Source organism: Halichondria panicea, chromosome 12, assembly GCF_963675165.1.
Source record: "Halichondria panicea chromosome 12, odHalPani1.1, whole genome shotgun sequence".
Taxonomy (NCBI): domain Eukaryota; kingdom Metazoa; phylum Porifera; class Demospongiae; order Suberitida; family Halichondriidae; genus Halichondria; species Halichondria panicea.
In genome coordinates this window covers 4,617,854-4,637,217 of record NC_087388.1, presented here as the reverse complement: position 1 = coordinate 4,637,217, position 19,364 = coordinate 4,617,854, and the positions used below count along the sequence as shown (strand labels likewise).

Genomic DNA, 19,364 nt, shown 5'->3' with positions numbered 1-19,364 from the left:
CGGTTCTCAAGTCATGTGATTTCTGTTCTCTTGTGATCAAGCTGATGCAAGAAAGACATCTCTTTACGTACCTAGAACCTTTAATACTTCTGTACCAAAGGCTCGATCATTCAAGATGTTAAAATTGTCCCTAGGGTTGGCTCTACTGTGTGTGCTGAGCTCCAGCTCGGCTGAGCAGCTAGTACCGTTGCTAGCATGGTCTAACAGGTGAGGTCAATCAATATCAATGGTGGTTTGTTTGATACTTATTCAAATGATGTGAGATGTCATTAATTATGTGTTGAGCATGTTTTGAGCACACTAAATGAATAGGTGCACATTGTACGTAGATGTAGACCACTTAGTAGACACTACGCGCGCACCGTCGTACAAATAATTATATTAACGTACAATGTACACGTATATAAATTATTTAACACACTGTGTATACTACCCTTATCGTTTGTATTGCTATGATCATTCATCACGAAGCTAGTCTGAATCTCTTATACCCTCAGTGATTCTCTCTCGGGGGTACAAAGTGCGTCTGACACTAGTAGCATTCTGAGAGATGTCGAGATGGATCAAATAGACGTTGCTATTCTTTTAAAGTCCAGCTCAGTAAGTTTCTCTACTGTTTGTGTGTGTGTGTGTGCCCACTCCACCTACATGTAGTGCAGTACTGTTCGTGTGTGTGTGTGTGTGAGTGTGTGTGTGTGTGTGTGTGTGTGTGTGTGTGTGTGCCCACTCCACCTACATGTAGTGCAGTGCTGTTCGTGTGTGTGTGTGTGTGAGTGTGTGTGTGTGTGTGTGTGTGTGTGTGTGTGTGCCCACTCCACCTACATGTAGTGCAGTACTGTTCGTGTGTGTGTGTGCCCACTCCACGTACATGTAGTTGACTGCTAGTACAGTACTGTTCGTGTGTGTGTGTGTGCCCCTCCACCTACATGTAGTAGACCGCTGGTACAGTACTGTTCGTGTGTGTGTGTGTGCCCCTCCACCTACATGTAGTTGACCGCTAGTACAGTACTGTTCGTGTGTGTGTGTGTGCCCACTCCACCTATATGTAGTTGACGGCTAGTACAGTACAGTTGGTGTGTGTGTGTGCCCACTCCACCTACATGTAGTTGACCGCTAGTACAGTACTGTCGTGTGTGTGTGTGAGTGTGTGTGTGTGTGTGTGTGTGTGTGTGTGTGTGTGTGTGTGTGTGTGTGTGTGTGTGTGTGTGTGTGTGTGTGTGTGTGTGTGTGTGTGTGTGTGTGTGTGTGTGTGTGTGTGTGTGTGTGTGTGTGTGTGTGTGTGTGTGTGTGTGTGTGTGTGTGTGTGTGTGTGTGTGTGTGTGTGTGTGTGTGTGTGTGTGTGTGTGTGTGTGTGTGTGTGTGCCCACTCCACCTACATGTAGTGCAGTACTGTTCCTGTGTGTGTGTGCCCCTCCACCTACATGTAGTTGACTGCTAGTACAGTACTGTTCGTGTGTGTGTGTGTGCCCACTCCACCTATATGTAGTTGACAGCTAGTACAGTACAGTTGGTGTGTGTGTGTGCCCACTCCACCTACATGTAGTTGACCGCTAGTACAGTACTGTTCGTGTGTGTGCGTGTGCGTGTGCGTGTGCCCACTCCACCTACATGTAGTAGACTGCTGGTACAGTACTAGTACTGTTCGTGTGTGTGTGTGTGTGCCCACTCCACCTGCATGTAGTAGACTTGCTAGTACAGTACTGTTTGTGTGTGTGTGTGTGCTCACTGTACTTTTATCGAGACGGCTAAACATTTACCTCGTTCTACTCTCATTAATTTTTGTCCACAGTTGAGCTTTGACGACATAGCCAAGTATGGTGGAGTGTACGGAGAAAAGAATGCTGCTCTCTCAAATCTCCAGGTGAGTTTGCTTCTCTTGGCAGTATTATATCCTTCTGCCCCACCACTAATTGACCCCACGTTTACAGTGTGCAACAGGCATTGGTACTCAGTAGTAATTCTAGAGCGAGTTAGCATTGGTCCCAGGCTGATTTGTCTCTAAAATAATGCTAGGTCGACAACTAGGCTTGGTAAAGATTGTATATGGGCGTGGTTTCAATTCGTTATTCAAGCTAACCATAATTTATTGAAATTATATTCTCCTTATTAATCCTTACCCCTTAAACACACACACCACACACAAACACACTATGACAGGACTTCTTGTCGTCGTCTGCCTCCTCCTTCTCTGTTGGGGTCAGTGGAGAGCCAGCCTCTGAGCTCACCTCATCTCTCAGCTTTATCATGGATGCTCGTCCCCAGTTTGTGACTGGTAAGACAGAGCTATGGCTGAACGTGTATTTTGCTTTTGTGGTGTACATCATCATGACATTGATCCTCAGAATTGTGTCTCCTGAAACGCATTGTTTGTATAGCCTCACATTAAACTGTAAGATCTAGAGATGAGTATTACCAATCAGTATGGGGCCAAGGGTGTCATACAGGGGGGGGAAAGGGGGATATCCCCCTCTGGCTCCAATTACCAAGACATTCATGCTGGCATTTGTATGATTTTTAAGATTAGAATATGTACATGTACCGTAGTTATTTTCTATTTGTATTTAGAGCATTAATCCAAAAATAATGTGCAATAAGTTCCTCATGTACACGCACGTCACCATTCCGAGCTGTAGAGAATATGAAATATTTATCTGGATTGTTTCTGCACCAACGAAAATTACCTGCTACGGTACATGTATACAGTGTTTATAAGTGTAACTATAATTATTATTGACGGTTCCAAGTTCTTTGTGACCTGTACATGTATGGCGGACGTAATGCATTCTCCTAATTACTTTGTGTGTGTGTGTGTGTGTGCAGATATTCCCCAACTGAAGAGTGAGGCTGAGTCTAAGCAGTTGTATGTGGTAGAGTTACCTCAAGGAACCGATGAGGAAACCTTCAGAACACACGGTGAGCTCATAATTATACTAATATCATTATGTAATGGATAATTATAGCAAGAGAATTATGAAATATACAGACACAAGCATGAGGGCGAGTTGCCTGTATATTTAAATGGAACACGAGGATTCTCATGATGTCACGACAACCCTGTACCCAATCATGTCTTGAGGCTACGCGACTGTGTAATAACAATAACATGGAAGGGACTCGGACTTTTATTACGCCCCTATTACCTTAATAACGTGACAGACTTTTTGGTTGCTACATGTACGACCTGTAGTAACATAAGTAGGATTATTTATGTACTTGTTAAACTAATGCCCCACCCCACCCCCTACCGGGGATAGGTGGGGATCAGACCAATCACATGATCTAATCCCAGGCTATACCTTTGGGCATGTTATTTGCCCTGGTAGTTCCTAGTACACATTGGACATCTAAGTCCCCTGGTAGGGAAGCAATTTCAAGTCTAATCCCTGCCTATCCTGGTAGGGGGGGGGGAAGGGTTGGAGAATTAGTTTGACAAGTGCATTATTTTGTTATCAGCAAACACATATTTTTGTGAGAATATTCAACCTTTGACGTGGCCACTAGTAATGTACATTTGTAGCTAAAAATCTGGCGTAGGTTATTAACGTAATTAGTGGCCTGCGTAGGTTACTATCTCACTATCTCACTATCTCAGTTGGTAATCTGCTAGAGGTACATCAATTAGTGACCGCTTATCAGTTGGTGACCTAGCTGGGGTTGGTGACCTAGCTGTGGGTTGGTGACCTAGCTGTGGGTTGGTAGAATAAAGCAAAGCCAGGTGATGCATACGTAGTAAACCCGTGTGTAGTGATTAGTGACTGGAAGAGTATACAGGAGTGCCTGAGGCTTTCGATTTCAATTCATTTTTTACTACGTATGCATCGTTATTTAAATTCTGTTTATATGGGTTAATTCGCATGTACACACTAGTAATCGTGTACATCAGTATTAGCTACATGTAGATATACACATGAAATGCCTCCCGCAGAGTTGTATTTTTAAGAGAGGACATATCTATGCGTAGATCTATGAAATTCATTTGGTCAGAATTGATTTTTCCAGATCTCTGTTTTCTGTTTCTATGAGTACACTTTGCTGTGGTTGGCTTCGTCCATGTGATACTCTTATAGCTACTGTATAGATAGATACTATAATTATGGCTACAGCTATAGCTAGCTGGTACGTAGCTTCTCTTTTGTACAGAACTCTTGCTTCAAAATCATGGGGGACTCTTAAAAGTACTGGTTATTAACAAGGAGATCTCTAGCTAGCTATAGCTTTGGTCAGTCTCTTCTGCAGCTATAGCTTTGGTCAGTCTCTTCTGCAGCTATAGCTTTGGTCAGTCTCTTCTGCAGCTATAGCTTTGGTCAGTCTCTTCTGCAGCTATAGCTTTGGTCAGTCTCTTCTGCAGCTATAGCTTTGGTCAGTCTCTTCTGCAGCTATAGCTTTGGTCAGTCTCTTCTGCAGCTATAGCTTTGGTCAGTCTCTTCTGCAACGCTTTTGCGACATAGAACTGGAACACTAACTGTCAGTAGATCATCATCTGTGTCTAATTTTTGCTTATACAGAGCTATGTTGAGGAGCTATTGTTGAATCTGCCATAATTTTAGGGCGTATTATTGAGATAGAAAATACCTCTGCAATACATTTCCTCCTCTGGCTAGGGGGGTGGGCTTAAATTCGAAGAGGGCATATTTTCGGGTGAGTATGGTAATAACTAAAAGTAGCCACACCCAATTCTGCGATTTCTGAAGCGTGATATTCCTATAGTTATGTCTGAACGAAGTTGGAGCACGACATACGAATGTACATACATAAGGTTTACTGAGATGCGATGAGTAGTAGTTGCCTCGTGTTAAGGCGCTCGGTAATAATAATTCGTGTAATAATTATGTCCAGTACATTATAATTATTACATGATATGTACTTTTTTCCTCAGATGCCATCATTTCCAAGACTGTCTCAACGCTTGACAAACAAGACGTTCGCTACACAATCTTCTACACTGCTGACCACACCTCCATCCCTGCCTACCAAACTTTGAACCCTGACCTTGTCCGAAGGGCTGCTTTTGAAGATAACCTGGACACGGTGCTAAAACCAAACGACAAAAGTAATGTCCTCTGCTATCCACTCGTGAATGATGCGGCGTCTTGTAGTTCTTTAAATACTTCTTCAAACTGTACAACTTGTCTCCTGTTTTGTATGACCCCACACATTGAGTACAAAAAAAAGATATCCAGCAATACAACAATAGTGGGTGTGGCTATGAATACGAACACCTCTAACGATGCTTTCACTATGCTGAGCGGGTGAGTTGGTTTACACTATTGTGTGTTGTTGTGAGTTGATAATGAGTGCTGTGTATGAGGTCAAAGTTCTTGTGTAGGGCTTGAGAGGTACGACATGCAGGAGCAGTTAGGCTGATGGAGCACTTTAGTTACATTCTGTTCACGTGTAGGCCTAGGTTTATTAATGCTGAGTCAGCTAATCAAGTCTCCTGCATGTCGTACTTCCTCTGCATGGTTAGGGTTAGGGTGAGTTATGGTTACGATGCAATGTATGCTCTTTAATTATTCATGACTTTTTATTTTTGGAGAAAGAGAGACATTGTTTCTATTATTTTATGTGCGTATAATTATTATATATACTGTTGCACTGCTCATGAGTAACTACTCCAGCGCTTGCTAGCTATCAGTACGCTATATAACTGGATGTTATAACATAGCCGATTTTAGCGTTAATTAGTAATTCTAAACAGTGACCTAACCAGCAGTTTATGATAATTATTTGTAAGGGCGGCTCCTTAGAAATAATTCATGAAATAGTTCTGGGAAGTACATCACATTGTGTACAGGTCTAATGTATGACTCTAGTAGATCTCTGTACAGTGTAGACAGTAGGGAACTTACAGTTATGTACATGTACGTAGTGTATTATGTACAGTACATGTACATCTTCCCTTTAATTAGATCTCATGTTTTCATTGTTTCCCTCGTCTCCACAGTTCCTGTAGCACAACGAACGCTGAAGGCTTCATTGACTTTTATAACGAAACAGGCACCGATTTTGCCTATATTGCCTTTAACGTCACCTTCACTGTCGGCAATTCCTCTGACGACAACACGTTCTACAAAACCCTGGCGTGAGTGTGTGGGAGGGGCTGTTCACACATTCATTCCTACGTGTACATGCAGTGTTAGAAATTACTCACTGCTATCGGTCGTTGACCGGACCTTTCATTAGAATGACCATACATGCATTCCTCTATGTGTTCCTCAATGTGTCTGGTCAGTACGACCAGGCACAAATGACATTTGACCATACAGTCAATAAAAAATTGTTTCTAACACTGTACATGTATAATAAATATGGATTTCACTTAATTATCACATTTGAAGGCCCATGATTTAATGGAGTGTGTTGAATTTTAAGTACATGTACTGTACCTGTAAATTCTGCACAACTCCTTACTCTAGCCAGTACTGTACATACATGCATACATGCTGATTGGGCCATGGATACCGTATTACTAGAATATTTTGCTGGTGAAAAACTTTTGCGAATGAGCCAAATCAGCAGAAAATTTGACCCTTTGCGATCTAACTATTGCGTTTTGGCAAGGATTGTTTGTATTTACTAGCAGGTTTTGCGGATTTAATTGTTGCGAAATGATCACTATCACAAAGTTCGCAAATGTTAATACGGTATATTCATTGTTGAATTGTGTTTTTAGATCAACTGTCCTGTTCAGATTTTGTATAATTATGTTTACTGGCTTAAATAGATTGTTCCCCTCCTCCCTCCTACAGATACACATTTATGAGAGAAGCGTGTAAAAGCAATACGACAGCATCCAACGCCTCCACCTTGGATTGTGGATTCTGGACAATGCACTTCTTTGCTGGTGAGCTAGATAGTGTTGACCCGTGGTTACAGGACCCATGGTTACTGTACTCCATCTATGAAATAGCTGTCCAAGTTTGTGTGACCCTTTAGTGTGCATCGGAGGGCGTGTACACTAAAGTATGCACACATGTACACTGCCTACATGTGTGTTACACAGTAAACTCCAATCCCACTCAAACTGCTGAGTCTGCACTTTTTATCTAACTTGCATTCTTACGCATTTATCTGTCTCGTATAACATCTCCCGTTAGTTTGTGAAATGTAGTAGTTTTTAAAGTATCATTTCTACTTTCTAGCAGCTCGCCTTGTGTCTGTAAATTTCGATCTAATGCTATATGTAATACGTACATGTACATGTACATGACAGTATAAAATCTGTAGCTATCTGCTCCAATACCTAGCCTTGAGGCACAAGTTGGTAAGGATCACCATGATATTAAACACATATAATTATAGCTTTCTGTTCCAATACACTCTCACTGTTCATGTATCCCGGACGATGCATGCAGGTGAAAGTCCTCAGAATTTGACGCTTCACACTCAGTATCACTCCGAGAAAATCTACTCTCGATTGGCCATACCGCTGACCCGCTCCCAAACCTCTATCACCTCCTACGCCTGTGGCAATTCCACTCTTAACAGGTGGGCGTCATAATTATTTTGGTCACCATCTATACAGCAATGAAGGCTTAATTACAGTTACTTGCACACTACGAATATTATATTTGAGGCCTTAATTATACTAAAAATGCAGCCATTAAACCTATAATTAGATGTACATTGTACATAGTTGCAAAACGACTCTTGTTACTTTCACTTTCAGTTGTCAATGACTGCATGGTTATACTTTATACATCTTTCCTCAGGTTTGTGGGAACTGAGGGCAATTTGAGCGACTCCTACCAACACGCCGGCATACAGGTGGGCGGGCACTGTGGGTCATGCTCTTGTACTGCGTGCTTAAAACATTCTTAGGACCTCTTATTTCCTTTTCTGGTTCTTATTTTAAGCAATGACCAAAGCCCGTCTTAAGCTGAAATGTTTACTTCTCTACATATCTGTAACTGTGCTTTTAATTATTCTTTGCAGATTAATATTTCAGCGTAATTTGTAACCCCCTCACACACATTGCGTAGGTGCAACCATTTGCGTCTCTCAAGGTAATGGGGACTCCACTGACCCTACGCTTTGGCACCGCCTACAACTGTCAGGGTTACTTTGGGACGTCGTCTCTAATGGGTGTGGTCGCTGTGCTCATACTCCTCGTCATCCTCTACCTCTCCACTGTGTTCATATTCAGTATACAGACAATCGATCGTTTTGATGATCCGAGAGGCGAGACTGTCAAATTTGAAATCTTGCACTAAGTTTTGAGATGTTTGAAGCGTGTTGTTAGAAACAATGCTATTATATACATGTTTTTAGGTTGCCTGTGTTTTATTTGTGTGGAATACATGATATGCTTCGTCGTACATGAGTTATTATAATTGTTTAATTGTTTATTGTGAAGGCACATGCCAGCAGCAGTGTGTTCTATCTACCACTGCATGGGCCTGCTGCAGTTTTGGTTATGGGCGGTGCACTCACATGTGTATAAAGGAAGTTATTATTATGATCGACGACCGTTTAGAATAGAAACGATCTTTAAGGGCACAACAAGAATTAACAGGGTCGACTAAGAAAAGAATCATTGTAGCTAACAATGTAGAGAGGTTCAATTCACAGAATGCCACTGATGATGTTACTCTACAATAGCTCCATTCAAAACACTGCATTGATGTCATTGTCATTGTCAGTGACATATTATTATGCAGTCATTCACTGGATTCATCAGGTACAAGAAGTGATAGCTGCAGCCTCAGTCTTGAAGGATTTTGGTAGCTATAGCAGTGGCTACATTGTATTGCGTGCACAAGATGAAGAGTACTGTTGTATCCATTCTAGTGCTAACACTAACAGCGTCTTGCTGCTGCAGGGAGAGCCTTGTACCACTACTGGCCTTGTCCAACTGGTGAGTCTATATTAAAGTTGCATAGACCGTATAACTATAGTCAAACTAACTCACACAATGATCTCTATAGCTATAGCTATATAATTATATACACTCTTCTTTTGCGTGATAACGTAGCAGAATGCCACCGTTTCTGGGGGCGAATTGTTTTGTCTCACACTGCATGCTTTACATAAGTCTGTATATGCATGGTTGTCTGCTATGGCGGGTGTCAGACTACTACAATCTTTGGCTATAGTTAGAAGATTTTTCCTTCATGTCTGCCTTATTCAGTGTTAGAAAATAGTGTTAATTGCAAGCTTTTTCCCTGCAGTCCTTCCCTGCCCTCTACCCCAATCTCCCATGGCGATGTGGACACAGTCCTCACTCAGGTGGATATCCAAGAGTTCAGTATTGCCATAGTGATGAAGGCAGAAAAGGTAGGTTAAAATTGGTGCCATACATAGTATACTGGTTGGTTCTATAACGGTTTTACAGTGTACAGTGGAACGATTAACAACCACCTCCCAAGGAGCAACCACATGCTTAAAAAAAATTAATTCTCAGGTCCGGATTGAAACTATCAATGTAAAGCAACCTATCAGGAGCGACCACCTCTCTACTCGGTATAACAAGCAGTTTTCTAGTCCCCTCACAGAGAGCATTACAGTGGAACCTCCATAAAACGGACACCATTGGGGAACAGCCTTTTGGCCGTTATAGAGGTGGTCTTCCTTGGGAGATTTCGATTGCCAGCTATGCATTCTCTCTGAGTCATTTCTTGCTGCAAATGAATCTTGGGGCTTTGCTAACTGCTTCTTTAGCTCATACAAGCTTTGAAAAGGCTGTAGAGACAAGCTACAGCCAGGTTTTCACGATTGTGCAAAATAATGCTATCTCAGGAATAATTTTCTGCTAATTCTGGGTGTGGCTGTCCGTTCTGGGAGGTTATTTTCCATTGCTAAAGCTAGTGGGGACTAGAAAGCTGCTCGTTATACGGAGTAGAGAGGTGGTCGCTCCTGAGAGGTTGCTTTACATTGAAGTCATTGTAGTTTCAATCCGGACCTGAGCTCTTGGCCGTTATATAGCGTGTGGTTGCTCTTTGGAGGTGGTCGTTAATGGGGAGGTTCCACTGTATTTTGCACAATCGTGAAAAAACTTAGCTGTATAGCTTGTCCCTACAGCCTTTTCAAAGCTTTATGAGCTAAAGAAGCAGTTAGCAAAGCCCCAGGAATCATTTGCAGCAAGAAATGACTCAGAGAGCATACATAGCTGGCAATTGAAACCTCCCGAGGAAGACCACCTCTTTTCCCCAATGGTGTCCATTTTATGGAGGTTCCACTGTACTTTTAGAGGGCATATACGAAAAAGGTTGAATGCTTTGTGAAGACATGCAGACAATATGAAACCCATTTGTATTATGTTCACAGCAATGGCCTGAGCATCTTTACATGATCACATGGTGCAACCAATTAAATACCTACAATACTGTTCCTATATTGTTCCTTTTCTGTTTATTATACAGTTAAGCTTTGATGACATAGCCAAGTATGGTGGAGTGTACGGAGAAAAGAATGCTGCTCTCTCAAATCTCCAGGTGAGACAGTGACATTGGTGTAGATGCAGCATCTCACGATTGGCAAGTATTGATGTTATTTTTTCGCAGCTCCATTGTATTTTATTGGCCTATATGCATTTTGTATTCCTTTTCTGTTGCAAATTTGTTGTAAGTTTCTAACACACTATGCAGGACTTCTTGTCGTCATCTGTCTCCTCCTTCTCTGCTGGGGTCAGTGGAGAGCCAGCCTCTGAGCTCACCTCGTCTCTCAGCTTTGCCATGGATACCACACCAATCACTGTCAAAGGCGAAGGTAAAAACACCAAACAAAGTACTGATAGGTAATGATTTTGCCATCTTGAGATTTAGCTACCACATCATTCATTGAAAACACATGCACATACATTGCATGCAACCTGTGGATTTACAACTTTTAAAGTGAATTGTTTTCTCTGTTTCTGCTTTAGATGTGTCTCAGATATCAAAGTTGGAAGGTGATGGCCCACACCTTGTGGTGGTAGAACTGTCCGGAGGGAATGATGAGGATACATTCAGAGCACATGGTGAGTCAATCAAATATGTCCACTATAACTGTATAATAATCTTACTTTCTTACTTATAAAGTCGCTAAGCTAGTCAACCTCTCCATTGGCCTGTGAAGGAATAATTCTTATTTTAAAGTCAACTTTAAAGAGTTTACTTAATGCAGATATGCTCCTAGCTGAAGTGAAAGCTCTATTGGACCACTCCTCTGTTAAATACGCAATCTTCTACACTAGTGACCACTCTTCTACCAAAAGACACCCTCAGAAACGGTCCACTGCACAACAATACACTAAGTACACGCAAAACACAGGCTCACCGCTGTGCTATGAAGTAAAGGACGAGTACAACTACACCAGCTGTATTGTGTTCTGCTTCACCAGTCGCAACATACTCTATGTCACTGAGAACACCACCATCCTACTCGGAAATGGGGAGAATGGAATCATGTATGAGAGAGGGTGAGTGTGAGGGGGAGGGGAGAGTAGATAGGTTGTTAGTGAGCATGCGTATACATGATTAAGCAATAGTATACATTGATAATCATTGGTGTCAATATTCACACAAACCTCAAATTGTTAGTTTCTCGTCCACGCCCGCTCCCACTGGATGTCACCGCTTACACGTTCATATTGCTGATCTTATAATAATTATATCAATGAAGTCATCCATATAATTATGTGGAAGGCAATAATGAATATTGACCGCCCACCCGCATCCAGTCTGTAGCAAGAAGTGAATGAGAAAGTAATAATTGAGTTTGTGTGGTCTAACTGTCTCTGTTTATTACAGTACGTTGATGCTCTTAGTCTACAAATTTACTAATACACTTGTGGTACAACTTTGTTTAGGCCACGGCTTGAGAGTTCTATATTCCAGCTTAGGTCACAAAATTTAGACTAAGATTAATTTTATCTCAAGTTACTCCATATGGTTTGAAAAATAGTGATCTGAAAGAACTATCGATAATTATTATGGCCACTCATCGCTGCTATACACTGTTTAAAAATGGGGGTGACACTTAGCGTGTCCCATTTTTAACAGTGTACATGTACAGTTGGCCTCATCCAATAGGTACCTAGACATTTTTGTCTTAACCACATTGTACATGTACCTATAACCATAATCATCACCCTTCCATTCCACAATACACACATCCACCGTACAGGTCTTGCAACAGCACTGACAGTTTGCCTGAGGGATTCCAGACCAACACAACGTTTGCCTTCATTATGTTCCGAGTAGAGGGTAACGCCAGCGCTGATGGGGAAAAGCCAATCCGCAAGTCTCTAGTGTGAGTTGTCTGTAATATCACTTAATTATATATAGAAGTAAATTGAGCACTTTATGAATCATGTCTAGTAATTCAAGAAAGAACCATACTGAGTAGCAGTTACAGAAAGCGAGTTAGATCTCTATTATGCACTACATCATATAATACTTGTATAGTAAGGGGGGGGTGATGATAGGATCATATCAGAGTCACTTATAATTTTAGGAACTAAATGAAAGCACCGCAGGTGCTGATGTCTCGGTGAAGATGCCAAAGCTACATAACATAAAGCTATACTAATAGCTTAATTTTATACACATGATGAACATTTTTTCAATTTTACTGCGTGCAAACTCAAAGAGTGGGTATTGATCGACCATGATTGTTGTTAAAAACGATCGATGCCAAAAGTTCAAGTCTAAAATTAATGGCTGCCGCCATCAGCAGAGCCTTGCAGCTCTCTTCTCACTCTAGTCTTGCAGCTACCAATAGCTAGCGTTCTAGTGCAGAGCTAACTACTAAGTAGAGTAGCAACACTCGGTAAACAAGTTTGGCTACGTGCTCTTCTGAAAAGGCTGCAATGGCATTCCAAGTAAGCAAAACTTGAGAACGAAGCATTATTTTGCATATCCACGAATTAAAATCCAAGAAAACATAACTAGAAGCCTATAGAAACTCTTACTTGCACTTTATTATCCTTGAGCAGCTGTAGCAGTCTATAGACACACACACACAAACACACTATACCGTATGCCTCGCTTGCGCATGCGCACCGAGGCATAATGACTATAATTATTAACTAAGAATTTATAAAACTTGTCTATGCAGCTTTACATTTGAGAATGGTACCTGTAACCAGAAGGGCAGTGAGAACAACGGAGTCGGCTGTGGTTTCTGGACCATGAAACTCCATGCTGGAGACAAACCTCACGAAGTAACGGAGTATCGACGAAACCGACCTGATAAAAACATCTTCACAAAATTTTCGATTCCTCAGTCGGCCTCTTACTCTTGTGGGAATTGTTCGCTGAATACTTTTGTGTCAGCTTCTACTGCCGAGAGCAACGACAGTTATCAGCTGGGTGGAATACATGTGGGTGCATGTAGCAATACTGGGTTTTGAAACTATAATGCACGAAGTTAAGGAATTTTACATGTATATAGATTATGATATATAGCTATAGCAAATCGTATGCCTAATTATTAAGTGCTGCTATAATAATTAATTATACTAAGCATATGCATGGATGTTCTCCCCGATGATGTACTGCCTCTGTACGCACACACACACACACACACACACACATGCAGGTCCAAGCATTTTCACGGGTGAAATTGAATGAAGACAACCAGTTTGTGTTTGGTTCCGCCTACCAGTGTCAGGGGTACATTGACATGCCCTCCATGATGGGTGTGATCTCGGTTCTCGTCCTTTTGTTACTTCTGTACGTGTCCTATGTGGCTGCATTTAGTTTACAGAGTCTCGACACGTTTGATGATCCGAGATCCCCAACTGTCTCGGTGGAGAACCTTCATTAGTGACTAACTATGTTGCTAGAGATGAGATACAATTATATAGTAGATTTGATTAGTGTATTTTCTATAGGTGAACATTTGTTCGTAATAATTTATTATGAGTTTCAACAAAACTGCATTCTATGCTTTTGCCTCCATTAACAGGTTTTTTGGAGCCTTCAAAATTTCTTGTTTGTAGTTATGTTTGTGCATTAATTTGCATGCATATATGATGCTTTTGTACCTAACTCGAAAATGGGTCCAAGTTCATGCACTCAAATAAGTCCAACATTAATTCTCAGCATGATCACACAAGATATAACAGCGTACTGGAATATGGTATACCTATGCATGCAAAGATATTGTTATAGGGTGTACTTAACTATAATTTATTACTGTTTACAGGCCAATTGTTGCACAAGTGTATTCACCTCGAATCGTTCCTGTACCTCAGCGATCTCTGTAATTACCACTAATTAATTATAAACAGCAAAATAGTAGAGATATGATTTCTCTTATATCATCAAACAACAGATTATGACCGGAGTACTGTTTGTTAAAAGCGGCTAAACACAGGGCAATAAACAAAAACACCACTAATCAAACTAATATATAAATATCTAACAGGGTAACAAAACTAACTTGAAGACATGACATATTTATCTGACAGTAATAAACATGTTCATCTTATAGTTCTAATATTCGTTCCACTAATGCAGTACTATAAAGAAGTTCTATTTAATCGATGCTTTCTTAAATCAGTTGTGTATGTATGGACACTCTGTTGAGGATGGGGTGACAGTAGTTCCGGCACAGGACAGACCACCGCAGCATTGTAGGTAGACGTTGTGTGTGTTGGTGATACTCAAGCCTTGACAGGACAGTGGGTCAGTGCAGAGGATGTTGCAGCTGTGGTCTCCAGTGGGACAGGTCACTCCGGCATTGTTACAAGAGTACAGGCCGTCACAATGTATTGTACAATTGTTGTTGTTTGGGCAGGTGATTCTTGAATTCTGGCATGTGCTTCCACTAGTGCAATTTAAGCTGGCTGTATCAATATTGGGAAGTGTGATAGTTGCACTGCTGCAAGAAGACTGGCCAGTACAACTTAAAGTTCCTGTGCCAGTGTTGGGAAGTGTGATGGTTGCACTACTGCAAGAAGACTGGCCGTCACAATTGATCGTACAGGTGTTATTATTTGGGCACGTTATTCTTGCACTCCTGCATGAGAAAGATCCAGTGCAACTTAAACTGCCTGTCTCAGTGATAGGAAGTGTAATGGTTGCACCGTAGCAAGAAGACGAGCTGCTACAATTTATTGCACATTCATTGTTAATTGGACAGGTGATTCTTGCTATCCGGCATGAGGACGATCCAGTGCAATTTAAGTTTGCTCTATCAATGTTAGGAAGTGTGATGGTTGCACGGAAGCAAGAGGACGAGCCGCTGCAACTCAAGCACTCTCTGTCACGACCACAGACAATGGTTGAAGACTGGCAAGAGTAGTACCCACTGCACTCTACACTACAGTCCCCACTCTCTGAGCAGGTGATGCGAGAGCTGGAGCATTGGTGGTCATTGTTTGCGTTTCGGCCACTACAGTAGATACTGCAGGTACTGTTATCTTGGCATGAAATAGTTGTGTACCTTCCAATATAATCATCATAACGATAATCAGAAGAATAACGGTCCCCATGGAAATTAAAAACACAGTTTCCTCCACTGGGACATGTGAGCTGGGAGTTTTGACAAGCGTATCGATCCGTACAGTTGACAACACACAGTCCATCTGGTGGGCAAGAAACTGTTGAGTATCGAAGAGAATAGTAACCTCTGCCATTTACCGTACAGTTACCACTCGTGCATTGAATGTTTGAGCGTTGGCATGAGTAAGACAGGCAGTCTACTAGGCAATTATCTCCTGAGCATTCTGTAGTCAAGCTAGTACAAGAACTGCTCCCAGCACAATTGTAGAGGCAGTTATCTCCTGAGCATTCTGTAGTTAAGCTATTACAAGAACCTCCCCCAGCACAATTGTAGAGGCAGTTATCTCCTGAGCATTCTGTAGTCAAGCTGGTACAAGAACTGCTCCCAGCACAATTGTAGAGGCAGTTATCTCCCGAGCATTCAGTAGTTAAGGTATTACAAGAACTACTCCCAGCACAATTGTAGAGACAGTTATCTCTTGAGCATTCTGTAGTTACTAGTCCAATACAAGATCGGCTCCCAACACAATTCATTGTGCAATTTTCACTTGCACATTCCATGATTGAATTAGAACACGACTCTTGTCTCTGACAGTTGAAGATGCAGTTGTCTCCAGAGCATTCAAAAGCTGAGCTCAAACAGGTGTAGTCGTTCAGGCAGTTCACAATGCAGTCTCCCTGAGGGCATGTTGTGTTAGCTTGTAGACAGGCGTAAGAGTCGTCACAGTTGAGCGTACAATCTCCTCTCCCACTCGGACAATACACGTCAGTCTGGAAGCAAGCGTACGATCTTGAGTCATAGCAATCTACGGTGCAGTTATCTTGTTCTGGGCACACCAGCTGTTCATATCGGCAAGCTGTATCTTGACAATCTATCATAGCTCTGTTAGGTACAGCACCTGCATACATACATAATTAATTAGTGGATATGTAATTCGTTGCTGAGCGGGAAGCGGGGTCATACTAGCCCATGTGAATATATATAACGAATGTGGGTTGGGCACCCCCCAAGGCTCAAGTGCATGGGGGCAATGAAGCAAACGATGCACTTATTATTTTCCCACTAGGCGCCTGCGTATAGTCATACCCGCTGGCATTTGGCAATTTGTCGTTACAAGCTAAGTACATTATGTTGTGCTAGATCTGTATTAAATGTGTGTATTACATACACCTGTTTGTTACCTTGCTATACTGGTATTATAGTAACACTTTATATCAAGCTCACATGTTGGGTCACTTTCGCTCCATGTTCCTATAGTAGCAGTCCCTCCGCTAGTGTCCTGACAAGTCCTAGTGACATCACCAACCAGAACATGACCTTGGTTACAGGTGTAGCTGGCAGTAGTACCCACACCAAGCAGAGTAGAACTAATCACAAGGGTGCCGTTGTCAGGAACCGACAACTCAGCGCAAAGAATGACTGTATCACGTTATACCGTGATTATAATTATTCAGATATGCAAATTATTATTTTATACCCTATCAGTAACTATCCCCCTTACCTTCGCATTCCGGCATTGCTCCAGTCCATGTTCCCACTGAGTCACTGTCTGGGTTCGCACAATTCCTGGTGGTGGTTCCTAGGAGGGCGTAGCCTGGGTCACATGAGTATGTAGCCACTGACCCCACACTGAGGGGGTTGAATCCAGAGCTGACCGTCACACTACCATTACCAGGGGCCGTTAGCACAGGACAGTAGACTGCCTCTGCATAATTGATAAAATTGCTGTATATTAGCGAATCTTTTTTGCTATAGTACGCAAGCCATTAATTGTACTGCTGGTATAATTATTATTCTGGCTGCTATTTTGTGTTTACCCTGGCAAACTGGTGGATTTACACTCCAAGCTGCCGATGCTCCCCCATATAAGCTTTGACACGCTCTGGTGGTGTGTCCCACTAGCACATAGCCAAGGTTACAAGAGTAGGTAGCCACTGAGCCCAGTCCAATGTTGCTGTTGTCAGCACCAGGAGTGAATGTGATAGCTCCGTTAGTTGGGGGACTTAATGAGGGGCAAGTGAGTATCTCTGTGTGTTTGTAAATGTGTGAATACATTTGAGAGTTAAGTACATGCAATATGCACTACATGATACATAAATTAATTATGATATGTTAGGGAATTGAACGCTTGAATGTTTGTTACTTTCGTTTGATAGGTTTGTTTGCATGCATTATAAAATTTGCTGTTGTGGTGATATGAGTGCATAAACAATGTCATTGATATTTTCCATTCAACACTCATTGCTTTTAATTCCAACATCCATCGTGGACCGGCCTGTAAACAACTAACTTCTCTGTACATGTGCTAATAATATCAGGGGGCTTGCTTGCTTGTGAGCTAGGATAACAATGCAAGTACTTGCTACGAACTCAAAAGTGTATACACTCACATTTCAGTGACATATAATAATAGGCTGTAGAGACTCACTCAGAGGTCTCTCTAGTCTCCGCCCTTCCTCCACATGCAGCAGCTGGATGACGACAACGGGTCAGGAGTCCTTCTTCCATTGAAAACAGTCCCACCGTACGATAGTGCCTTGAGTTGTTGTCACTGAATCTGGCCTGTTACATTTTGTCTGCATGGTAGGTTGTAGATTATTGGTTATTGCTTTGTGTAAATGTCACGAAATATGCTGACTATGCATATAATATTACTGTATACTATGTTGCGATAATAATGCGTTCTCCTGTTCTCCGCGTTCTCATGGTTCTCCTGTTCTCAGGGTTCTCATGGTTCTCCTGTTCTCTGGGTTCTCCTGTTCTCTGGGTTCTCCGCGTTCTCATGGTTCTCCTGTTCTCTGCGTTCTCATGGTTCTCCTGTTCTCTGCGTTCTCATGGTTCTCCGCGCTCTCTGCGTTCTCTATGTTCTCCTGTTCTCTGCATTCTCATGGTTCTCCTGTTCTCTGCGTTCTCATGGTTCTCCTGTTCTCTGCGTTCTCATGGTTCTCCTGTTCTCTGCGTTCTCATGGTTCTCCGCGTTCTCATGGTTCTCCTGTTCTCCGCGTTCTCACGGTTCTCCTGTGACGTTCTCATGGTTCTCCTGTTCTCAGGGTATTCCGTGTTCTCATGGTTCTTCTGTTCCCACGGTTCTCCTGTTCTCAGGGTTCTCTGTGTTCTCATGCATGGTTCTCTGCGTTCTCCGCATTCTCATGGTTCTCTTGTTCTCAGAGTCATGGTTCTCTGCGTTCTCATGGTTCTCCGTGTTCTCATGGTTCTTCTGTTCTCCTGTTCTCACGGTTCTCCTGTTCTCAGGGTTCTCTGTGTTCTCATGGTTCTCCGCATTCTCATGGTTCTCCGCGTTCTCATGGTTTTCCTGTTCTTAGGATTCTCCGCTTTCTCCTGGTTCTCCACGTTCTCCGCGTTCTCTTGTTCTCCTGTTCTCACATTCTAATGGCTATCTGAGAACGTAAAGAACGAGGAGAACCCAGAGAACAAGAAAACTGTGAAAACGCGGAGAATGAGAGAATGTGGAGAACCCGGAGAACCATGAGAACGCGAAGAACAGGAGGAGAACCATGAGAACACAGAGAACCGTGAGAACGAGGAGAACCATGAGAACACAGAGAACAGGAAAACGCGGAGAACAGGAGAACCCAGAGAACAAGAAAAACGCGGAGAACGTGGAGAACCCGGAAAACAGGAGAACCATGAGAACACGAAGAACAGGAGAACCATGAGAACATATATAGAGAACGTGGAGAACAAAAGAACTATGAGAACCATGAGAACAAGAGAACCCTGAGAACAAGAGAACGCGGGAAACAGGAGAACCATGTGAACATGGAGAACCGTGAGAACAGGAGAACCACGAGAACTCGGAGAACAAGACAACCACGAGAACGCGGAGAACCATGAGAACAAGAGAACATGGAGAACCGTGAGAACAGGAGAACCAAGAGAACGCGGAGACCATGAGAACAAGAGAACAGGAG

The 19,364-nt window shown here is 42.3% G+C and overlaps 3 protein-coding genes across 3 annotated transcripts; 2 read left to right on the top strand and 1 right to left on the bottom strand.

Annotated features, from left to right (window-relative positions):
• Positions 1-18: 18 nt before the first annotated feature.
• LOC135345257 (uncharacterized) lies at positions 19-8,341 on the top strand. Its single transcript, XM_064542668.1, has 11 exons — positions 19-207; positions 498-600; positions 1,790-1,861; positions 2,158-2,272; positions 2,821-2,913; positions 4,877-5,249; positions 5,945-6,082; positions 6,750-6,844; positions 7,356-7,488; positions 7,713-7,767; positions 7,983-8,341. The coding sequence occupies exons 1-11, from the start codon at positions 116-118 to the stop codon at positions 8,211-8,213; spliced, it is 1,500 nt and encodes a 499-aa protein (XP_064398738.1). The 5' UTR covers positions 19-115; the 3' UTR covers positions 8,214-8,341.
• Positions 8,342-8,489: 148 nt separating this feature from the next.
• LOC135345263 (uncharacterized) lies at positions 8,490-13,978 on the top strand. Its single transcript, XM_064542677.1, has 9 exons — positions 8,490-8,857; positions 9,171-9,276; positions 10,362-10,433; positions 10,587-10,707; positions 10,862-10,957; positions 11,104-11,398; positions 12,106-12,231; positions 13,039-13,303; positions 13,522-13,978. Exons 1-9 carry the CDS (start codon positions 8,763-8,765, stop codon positions 13,747-13,749), a joined length of 1,404 nt encoding a protein of 467 aa, XP_064398747.1. The 5' UTR covers positions 8,490-8,762; the 3' UTR covers positions 13,750-13,978.
• Positions 13,979-14,403: 425 nt separating this feature from the next.
• LOC135345492 (prestalk protein-like) lies at positions 14,404-17,487 on the bottom strand. Its single transcript, XM_064542909.1, has 4 exons — positions 17,250-17,487; positions 16,934-17,137; positions 16,657-16,851; positions 14,404-16,330 (listed from the first exon to the last, which is right to left on the bottom strand). Exons 1-4 carry the CDS (start codon positions 17,485-17,487, stop codon positions 14,484-14,486), a joined length of 2,484 nt encoding a protein of 827 aa, XP_064398979.1. The 3' UTR covers positions 14,404-14,483.
• Between the last annotated feature and the right edge of the window lie 1,877 nt (positions 17,488-19,364).